Raw genomic sequence first — 10,339 nt, 5'->3', positions numbered from 1 at the left:
AAATAAAATAAACCCGCAAAGAATCCGACAACGTGTGGACGGTGAATCCGGATATTTTGGAGTCCGATGACGTAGCAAAATGTCCAGTCTGTTATCGAACAATAAGCCAATATGGTGGCACAACGTGTGGGCCTAGCTTCGGAATCGACAGATGAGCACGACGAAACAGAAGAATTCTTGGAAATAGATTTTACAGATTGGGCCAGTTGCTGCTGAACTTGTACGTTCTCCTTCACCGCGATTTCATCCGCTATAGTCACCTCCAAGGCTTGTTGAAATGTGTGATCTTTACTTAGGAGCTTTTTAAGGGTCGCTGGATTTCGAATGCCGCAGACGAAAAAAAAAATTGCAAGTCAACGCCAGACGTCTCAAACGGGCGTTGTAAACAGAGACGGTTTCGTTTCCTTCTTGAATGCAACGATGGAATCTATAGGATTCTGCGAGTACTAATCGTTTAGGTTTAAAATGCTACCGTAGTAACTCACATAGCTGCTCGAATTTTTTGTCTTTCGGATTCACCGGACTGCACAAGTCACGAAGAACGCTTCAAGTCTTCTTGTCGATCACAGAAATCGTTACGGCCACCTCTTTCTTTTCTGCTGCACCGATAACTGCTTCCGATGTACTGGTTGGATAACTTCCAATGTTGTTTGCAACAAAGAACTGATCAAGTCGTGCCGAATAAGCTGTAACTCTCTCGGTCGTAGGATCAAATTCTCCAATGGCACCTAATTAGCGGCAAAGCCATGGCGGCGACTACCCTGGGTGCCAGAGGTTTTTCTTGCGCGGTTTCCGGTGTCGGTCATGTCTTATGATCAGCGAAGTATTTCCGTCTGCTGCGCGCGAGAAAAAACCTCTGGGACCCAGGGTAGGCGGCGACAACCACAAGCGTGAAAACATGAAACGGCGATGTTAACAATGTTAAAAGGAATCACGCGTTATACAAGTAATCCAGGAAGTAAACGAAGTAACATCTATCCCATCCTCTCCGCCAAGTATTATAACCAGGGAAACGGAACCGTTCGAATAAACGAATGAGAATAAGCAACACACGCAAAACAACACTCTTTTAATCCACGTGTTGGGCGAAGCGCATGCGTTTTACAAACTCCAGAAGTCCTATGACGTAACAAGAATCTATGATATAACAGTACCCTTAGGAGACCATGGCCAATCGCACGTTTAATGTTATAATTGCCTTCCAAAACTCTGATAATCTCTTCTATAGATTCTGTCGCTACAGCATCAGACTTCATGTGAAGTACGACTTTTTGGATGTGATAAAAGATTGCAAGTCATACCGGATGATAGTTAAGGCCGCTGCTTATAGTCAAGCGTCACAACCAATACTGGGAATCAGGAGACAAGATGGGAAATTAGGAACTTCTGATCATAGGATAGCGCAAGTTCTTAATGAAGATTTCTCTACTGTAGGGGAAAAGTTGTCTAATGAGCTTCATGCTTGCAGCCATGAGCACCGTTATACCCACGTCACCCGTGTAATGTCTTGTGTTATGAACATTGTTTTATCTCACGCGGGTATTACTGACAGTCTGAAACAGCTGAAGTCTGCTAAGGCCTCTGGTCATTTCGCACCAAAACTACTTAAACACGCAAGCAAAACGCATTGAAAGAGAAGATCATTGTTATCTCTCTATTCTAAAATGGCTGCCTGTAACACTGTTCCTGCTTCATAGAAGTCTGCCAAAATTTTAGCTCTTTTTCTCGTGGGTAGGAACGTAACATATTGGAAGCAGGGGCTGTCATCAGATCTGTCAAGTTTAAGCTGCTTGAACAGCTGCTGGATAGGGGTAGGGCTATGGGTAGGGGAAAGGATTATGAGTAAAAGTTTACTTTTTTTCAGATATTCCTAGCATTCTTTATTGATATGAGTGTTTTAGAGTCAGTTTTGTAGGTTTGTTTAATCATGAGTTCGAAGATCATGGATTTAACATGCATCTGAACGATTTGTGACGTCATAGTTCTATGTGAAACACTTATGGAAGTGCAATAAATCCTTTATATAATAATATGTTTTATTGTCATAGCGTTAGTGCTCTGAAAGTTACAACGTGTTCGAAGGCCTTAAAATCCCCCCGACGGCCTCAAAGGACTCTAAAAAACAAGTTCGGGGAGGGACAATTAAAACTAAAAACAGTAAGGTTTAAAAACTGCTGAAAGTTTTTGATGCCATTGGGTTTTAATTATATGCGATAAAAACTCTGACGACGGTAAAGGATTATTATTGTGTTGTAGGTTCACAATGAATTAGGACCGTTTCTTGAAACTTTAATATTTTGCTTGTCAATATACCAAGATATAACCCGTGGCTTTAATGTTTTTCTTTCCACTACCTCTTGCCTTGTTTCCACACGTGTTGGAGTCATGTTGTCCTCCTGTTCCTGTTCCAAACCCAATTCTGGAATCACAAGAAGTGCAGTTTTTTTCATTATTTCCAAGGATGCCGATTCTTGCTTTTGAAAAGAAAGAAGTACACTCAGCATTGAAGCCTTCCTTGTTACAGTTTGGCTGTAAGGATGCCTGTGAACCAATCAACTTCTTCCACGTCTTACGGCCCAGTGAGGTGGCGCGGTATTGCCCGTCAGCGATCAGCGAGTAGAGGGAGTTGGCCTGCTTGTTGATGACGTGGAAGTTAATCTGATTATCGATCTTCATTCCAAGACAGATCTTGGAGAAGGATGTGTTCCAGTAGGTCGGTAACTTGGTCTCTTGTGAGTCAAACCCAGTCTTTCCTCCAGGAAGGTTGTATTCAGTTTTGTCACTCCAGTACTCTGAGCCATAATGAAATGTGTTCTGAGGAGGAATAGAAGAAAATTCTTCCCAAAACCTATTTCTATTGAATGGAATTGACCAGACCTGAGATAACTTAAACAGTTTTCACATGTGATGCATGGCTTAAAAGGGGTTGACGAAACAACTGAATATTGTGAATTGAGTTTTGAAAGCCTTGGCATACACTTGTAATATACCTTGCTGCCGTCAAGCTTCATGACCGGTGTCCAACCTCCATTTCCACATCCAAAATCTCCCATGTGACAGAGAACAGAAATTGGTTTTGAGGCAACATGGAGCGTAACCAGCTGACTCACCCTCGAGCTGTCAAATACAAAAATGTCTTTCAACAGGCTTCCTTTAAATCGGCAATCTTCTGTGACTAGGCTTAAGTAATTTGCGCTTTTGGTCTTTACACTCTAAAGGTCACAGAAAATAAAATAACTACTCAAACACTATTGGCTCTAAGAACCGAGGGTGTGCGACTTTATATCAGCTTGGGACGTTTTCTTAAAAGCAATAGAATGTATTCTACTTATTAAATAAATAGCTATGTAGTTTATCTATTAGAGTCCCATCCCTCATTGTCCAGGTTGTTTTGTTTTGTCTGGAGTGAACTCCATTTCCAGTCGTTTTCGCAGTTCGGCTGTGAGCCTCCTCCCATGGCGTCGGTGCGGCCTCCGTATGTGCTTTGAACACTTTTCCTGAAATGTTTAATGACTTACTTTTGTAGTTCATAGAGTTCCTTGCATGATTTTGCGGGACCTACAGTAGAAGAATTAGAAAACAAAACAACTGACTGAAAAGCAGTTTAATGAACACACAGGCTTTTTTTTTTTTTTTTTTTTTTTTTTTTGCCGGTTTTACTTCGTCCCTCCCTAATTAACTGACCATGGGTCTTCGAGGATAGACGTGTAATGGCCATTGCAATGTTTTAACGTTTCAGCAAATTAGTAAGATGAGAAGGAGTTGGAGTTTGTGCAATTGGTGTTAACATCACGAACATAACTGGAGGGGAAAGAACAATATGTTTCAGAATACTGAAAACTCATAAGATCTTCCCCAGTGTTTTAACTGGAGTAATTAATTTATCTATGGTTTATTATTAAGTCATTAAGACGGAATTCACCGGAAGTTTGAATAACAAGTGGACAAAAACTTTGTACCAAGATTATTTACATCGTATTGCAAACTTCACTACGACTGTATCTTCTCAAAAAAGAAAAAAAAAATCATTTCTAGCAACGCCAAACGTCGAAAACAAATGTTGCATGAGCTTCGCATGAATCACTTGAAAGTATTGGTGAAATGAAACTGATGATGAAATTTTACCTGTGTTTGCACAATTTCTCTGAAATTTGAATTCTTTTTTTCTCTCGTTCCCAAGGGAAATTGTTTTCGGTGTTATTTCAGGCAACTATTTATATCTTTAGCTTTACGAAAATGTAAAAAGGACTGTAAAATACATAAAATTATTCTGGTACCAGATTTTTGTCCACTAAGAATTGAAATTGCTCGATTTTCTATCGAATTTCGTCTTAACTTGATTTATTATGTAAGATAAGTGATAAAAATATTTTACGAAGTTAAAAAGGGGACCTAAAAGAATAATTCAATAAAGCAATACTAATAACCTTAAAGAACTGATTTAACCAATAATTTAGCGCGAATTGAATCACACTATTCTCCCATTTATTTAATTTTTTGGGGGCAATCAGGTATAAAAAGAGACTGGAACCTAGAAAGCCAGGCAACCCAAGGAAAAACAGCATGGCTAATCAAGGAAATATACTCTGCTGATGGATTTCCCTGCTCGGTTTATCAGGAATATCATATTTCGTCGACCAGAAAACACGAAAATTACAGAGAAACAAGTTCTAAAAACGTAATGGATACAAAGCCCTGAGAAAAGTTAATCACTACGTCTTAAAGTTTGGCTTCGACGGTTTAAAAATCGAAGTGAACAAAGTTGTTACACTCTAAAGGTTTTAGGCGAAAGGACATCTAGTGAGAGCTGGTGATGTTGCTCTCGCACCGCGGCCATACTGTTACTAAGTAGCATCATCTGTATTGATGTGAAGTTTATATGAAATAATTCATATATGAACTGCGGTTGTAGATGAAAGGGAAGAATGATCATCGCAGTTAATTTTCCAATTTAAGCAAGCCCCGTTGAAGCCCTGATTTTTTCAGGCTTCTTCTTTCCAATTGCTTAAATTGGAAAATTAACTGCGATGATCATTCTTCACTTTCATCATCTGTATTATTATACTTAAAAAACGCAACGATTAAAACGTGGAAGCCGACAATTTCCCAACAATATTTTTGGTCTCGGCTTATACCAAAAGACAGTCAGTGAACATTTGAGACTTTGCACCGGAGTAACGAGGTATGCGGGATGTTAAATCTGTTTTCTCAGTAAAGTATTTAAGTCGTTACGTGAGGAATTACGTGACTCGCTGTTGCTTCATCTGGCCTTTTCAACTGAGCGTGCGTGTCCGAGATCTCTAGCCATGCAATGTCATCCGGCATTTTATCGTGCTGCTTTTTAAGGTGTTGTCCAACTGCCGATCTGTTGTGTCCTCAATTCGTTGGTGTAGCTGTCGAGTTAAGTATAGCCGACATAACCTGCATCGCAAAGGTCACACTTTATTATTTACTTAATTATTTAAATTTACCTTTATGACACTTTGTTCCTGTGAATCCAGGAAGACAGATACAACGAAAACCTTTACTGGTGAATCCAGCTTGACAGGTTCCATTGTTCAAACATGGGCTGCTACTACAGGGATTCTGTTAGGAGAAAAAGTCGAGATATCTTCTATTAGACTGAATTTCAAAGCATATGAGAAGATTCTGGTGGTTGAAGCAGGTTGTAAAAAATTTCAAATACACATTGAACGTCTACCGCACACAGCAGCAAATAGCAAATTGGAGGGAGTTCAAAGAACAACTGAGAACAAGGATTTTAACTGGAAAACACTTATTTTACAAATCATTGTTCTACTGCGCGCTTTTTTTATTGACTGCAAGTAATTAGGAGTCTTTTGTATGACATTACCTCGATAGCAAGATAGGTAAAAGCCGGTTTATTTACAAGAGAATTTGCAAACTGGTTTTCATCTGTAGCGTTGTTCAACTCGCATTTGTGTTTTCCTTCCTCCAATGATCCTAAATTGATGGACACACAATTGGGCTCCATATAGCACATCAAGCGACAGCTCCCTTCACTGGGCACCTCCGCACTCCTGATCACGTGGTTCTTCATTGCCTTGTTTGCGACTGGTTCCTTGAATATGATGTCGCGACATTCATCGTCTTAAAAAAGAATTAAACAAATTAAAACTTATGTCTTAAACGTTAATTGCTAACAAAACGGGATGGTCTTTCTGAGTACAATATCTTCTGAGGACAGACTACGTATCTAAATTTCCGTTGAGCATTTTATTGTTGTCTTTTTTAAATTTTTGCCTTTATTTCGCCATATATATTTTGCTTACATATACTGCATGATTTACTTTCTAAATTGTTATTATGCCGATATTCATATACAATATTGTTCTTCGTTTGAATTATCTGAATTGTTGATCACTCGAATCTAATTCAATTGACATATAACATGAAGGGTGGTAATCGAATTTTGACTGTTTTCATCATTTGAGATTCTGGAAGAGGGGAGAATGCAGAAAGTTTCACTAGAGCATATTTATGTTTTGCCTAGGAAATCAATTCGACAGGAAAAGCCCAGTCAACGCTGTGCTTTTATGCAGACAAATTCAGGCTCTGTAAAACCATCTATTCCGAAAATCCAACCAGGAAAATAAAAAACAAACTAGGAGAGTATGCTTACCAGAGCAACCACAACATATCGAGGAAATGATTCCAAGTGAAATACAAATGATGTAAAGGTTGATTGCAAATTTATGCTTTAACTGAATCTCCAGTGAAAAAGCCATCATTTTCTGGATGATAAATTGAGAGTCTCAGGGAGTTTCAGCAAGTTTCTGCCTTTAATTTGACAGCAGATGTTCTTGTGAGTAATGTCGTAAGTCTAATGGTTGGTTTTCCAATATTGACAGCTTTGTATAAAGTGGTTGGTTGCTAAGATGCTGTAGCGGGTGGCAATGAAAATCGGCTAATTATCAACTTAAACAGTTAGCTATAAAAAATTGTCAAAAAAACTTTTCCTAAAAACATTTAAGAAATTTTTAAAAACGGTTAAAAAATACACGACGTTTCGACGTTCTCGGACGTCATTATCGATGACGGCAACACGATCAGAATAGTTCTTCCCTTCAAAGATCAGATAGCCGGTAATGCAGTCCGTAGGCAATTACGTGATTTCAGCAATGAGATTGCCGTCACTTTACAGCCAAGTTTTATGAGGAAAAAACTGGAGCAAGATCTTAAGCCGAAAGAAATTAAGCCGAGTATTGTAAGTCAGCTTTGCGTTGTTTATAAATTTGCATGTGATCCGTGCGAGGCAGATTATGTTGGTTATATAGCGCGACACCTTCATCAACCCATTGCTGAACACAAGTATTCGGCTATCGGTAAACAGCTTTTAGAAGTGCACGGTGACAAAAACCTTCTTAATGAGAGCTAATTTCGTGTTCTCAAGAAGTGCCACGGGAAATTTGGCAGCCTCGTTTACGAAATGCTATCCATCAAAGAACTGAGGCCTAGCCTTAAGACTCAGACTCACTCCATCAGTGCTAAACTCTTTGTTTAGCTTGTAGCATATTTTTATGTTACCCTTCTTTTTAATGAACCATTGTTTTCGTTGTAGTTGTAGAATATTCATACCGTTTTTTTGTTTTTTTTTTTCACTTGATAACGGACGTCCGAGAGCGTCGAAACGTCGTGTATTTTTTAACCGTTTTTAAAAATCTTTTGAATGATTTTAAGAAAATTTTTTTTCGCAACTGTTTATAGCTAAATGTTTTAAAAAGTCGCTTCGTTTTATCAACTTTAAGAACAGAAAGTTAAAGAGTGGAAATTGACAAATGACTAGGTACTAATTTCTCTTTAAAAATATAACCAAATTATTTTGGCTGGCTTATTATTGCATACTGGGCCCTAGCCAGAAAAAAAGAAATATATGAGTGAGGCCATGTCCATGGTTTACTCTTCCCAGGTATTAAGGGTGCTTATGATGACTATAAACAACAAAAACGGCACTGGCACAACAGCCGAAAAAATAAATTATGCTCTCACTATTGAAACCATGGACAATTAACAAGTGTAAAACAGCGACTGCATCATCACGCTCCTCAATTCATCGAGAACCTTGAAAGAAGAGTCTTTGTTTTCGAGGCGCCCTTCCTGTAGGCCAACATTCTAGACAAACGAGCAAGCAGTACTTCATGTTTATTTCTATCCTTCAGATTATCTTTCTTGTCTTTGAACCCCTTTGAAACAAATCCCACATTAGCCATTAACTCTCACAAGCTCTGCATGTAGATATCACGGTTACAGGCATCAGACACCACTATGTGAAATAGACTTCAGTTGATGTAAATCCTCCTCAACTTTACCTCTGTAAGCGAGGAAATGCTCGTTTGTTGCTTTTAGTCATAATTGACATAATGTTCTCGCGTGAATTTTCCCTTCCGCTGCAAGTCTCCACTAAGACATATCCGTCCAATAATTCTGTCTAATATCAGTCAAGAAAAAGGTCGAATGGTTTTTGCTATCTCTTATTTCACCCGATCCTGTCAAACCCGTATGAGAAAATGATGTCAAAAAACGCTTATTTTTTATCTAATTTTGTTATTTTCCTATTACCATTAAAATGAAAGGATTTGCTTCAAAAACATTAACATTCCTTACTGGGTGGGAGCATAGCATAGGCCAGGTGATGAGCCCGAACGGGTTGTCATCAAATCAGCTAAATTACGACCTGCTGGGTTGGGTTAGTACTTGGACGGGTGACGGAGTTAGTAATGAAATGGAAAATTAAAATTAAAATATACGCGCCCGCCTTTAGAGTAGGGGCAAGAGTTGGGATGAAGTAAGAATAATATATAAACTCAAGCTGCCGTTTTGTCACTGTTTGATAGCCATTTTGACAATTTATTTATGGTTTTTCTTCTCGCTCATGACGGAACGGTTACCTGAATAAAATGCCGTGCAATTTGATGCTCTTCATCCCTAAAACAACGAAACAAAAACACTTGTGCAATCCTGAAAGTAAAAAATTAAGGCAATTTCCACTTAATATTACCAGCAGGAATTTGTATTAGCAAAGGGTTAATGGCGCAAACAGCCCAAATATCACGAATGATTTTATGATTTTGGCTTCACGCTAAACCGGGATTTAGTGTTGGAGCAAGATATCTCATTCTTTGTCGTCACTGAAGCAACGTTAAGACTGTTAACGCGATGCATCACGCTAGACACGAATTGAATAAAAACGTTTACTGCGCCTTTCAATAACGTGCGGACTCTAAAATTCAAAAGTCAACCGCAAGCGCGTTTTTCGCTACCATTAATCAAATATCCGGCGGCTCCTCCCAGCTTTCGATTATTGCCGAGCGCGCCGTAATCAAATTAAATCGTTGAGCACAGTTCAGACAACATAGTCGGAAGCTGGGAGGAGCCGCCGAACATTTGATTGACGGTAGCGAAAAACGTATTTGTCGGTTGAGCTTTGAATTTAAGAGTCCGCGTGTTATTGAAAGGCGAAGTAAAGAGCGCTTATGAAACTTAGTAATTGGTGAACGTTTTGGCTCTTTGGGTGTGATATTTGACGAGAGATTGGCTTTCAAAAATGGCAAAAGTTCTTGTTGGCAAAAGCGTTAATAAGTTCATACATTCTTTGTAAAATTTTAATTTTTTAACTCCACGTCGCACAAAAAGATTTCGATTCATCGGGGCTCAAATTCTTTGTGACGGTTAATCGTGCTGTGCTCTTTCATTATTCCGAACGTATGTTTTTGTATCTCCATGAGAAACAGCCATCGCTTATGCTACAGCTACTGAGCAAATTTTGTAAACAAAGATTCTCCTATTCCCTTCTCTGCGAAAAGTCCTAGGTCGATGAAGAAAAATGAAAACAGCGACATCAGCAAAGATTCGCCTATACAAATATAATTTGCTGAAATTAACCACATACACGTTAATTTGGTTCCTTTTGCCACTGAGTATAAGTGATATTTTTAATTACGAATGCAATTAACATTTTAAATTGAAGGTGAATTTTAGAATTCTCTCGAAATTGCACGAACCTTTATCCGGAAACAACTTAAAGGAATTTTCAAATACCACGAGGAGTGTAAATCGTTAATTGCGTCAGCGTTCACTCAATTACTCGTTTATTATATAAAAGAGAATTTTTACTATACAAAAGAGAAAATTACGAACGCGCGAGTATTAATTTTTCCTACAGTGCGATAATGATAAATTGTCCATCTCCCCTACGTTCACAGTGAAGTTATCATTTTTTTTTTTTTTTTTTTTTTTTTTTTTTTGCATGGCTTTTAGGATCGGGGAAGAAAATTTTTCAGATGAAATATCATTGAGCTATAAATCAAGCGAACCAACA

The 10,339-nt window shown here is 38.5% G+C and overlaps 1 protein-coding gene across 1 annotated transcript; it reads right to left on the bottom strand.

Annotated features, from left to right (window-relative positions):
- Positions 1 to 2,015: 2,015 nt before the first annotated feature.
- LOC149110187 (putative skeletal organic matrix protein 5) lies at positions 2,016 to 6,951 on the bottom strand. Its single transcript, XM_089292249.1, has 6 exons — positions 6,644 to 6,951; positions 5,855 to 6,111; positions 5,472 to 5,586; positions 3,519 to 3,558; positions 2,991 to 3,117; positions 2,016 to 2,814 (listed from the first exon to the last, which is right to left on the bottom strand). Exons 1-6 carry the CDS (start codon positions 6,750 to 6,752, stop codon positions 2,305 to 2,307), a joined length of 1,158 nt encoding a protein of 385 aa, XP_089148375.1. The 5' UTR covers positions 6,753 to 6,951; the 3' UTR covers positions 2,016 to 2,304.
- Between the last annotated feature and the right edge of the window lie 3,388 nt (positions 6,952 to 10,339).

Source organism: Orbicella faveolata, unplaced genomic scaffold (assembly GCF_042242905.1).
Source record: "Orbicella faveolata isolate gen_17 unplaced genomic scaffold, um_ofav_v1 contig_24, whole genome shotgun sequence".
Taxonomy (NCBI): domain Eukaryota; kingdom Metazoa; phylum Cnidaria; class Anthozoa; order Scleractinia; family Merulinidae; genus Orbicella; species Orbicella faveolata.
The sequence above is the reverse complement of the archived record's forward strand: the minus strand, read 5'-3'. Positions and strand labels throughout refer to the sequence as shown.

What these genes read in the sequence shown, in the direction of transcription:
- LOC149110187 (XM_089292249.1), bottom strand. Translation starts at nt 6,752, where the DNA reads ATGATGGCTTTTTCACTGGAGATTCAGTTAAAGCATAAATTTGCAATC. An exon ending in GATATGTTGTGGTTGCTCTG is followed by an intron (nt 6,112 to 6,643) that starts GTAAGCATACTC and finishes TTCTTTTTTAAG; the next exon opens with ACGATGAATGTCGCGACATC. An exon ending in AGGAACAAAGTGTCATAAAG is followed by an intron (nt 3,559 to 5,471) that starts GTAAATTTAAAT and finishes CTTCTACTGTAG; the next exon opens with GTCCCGCAAAATCATGCAAG.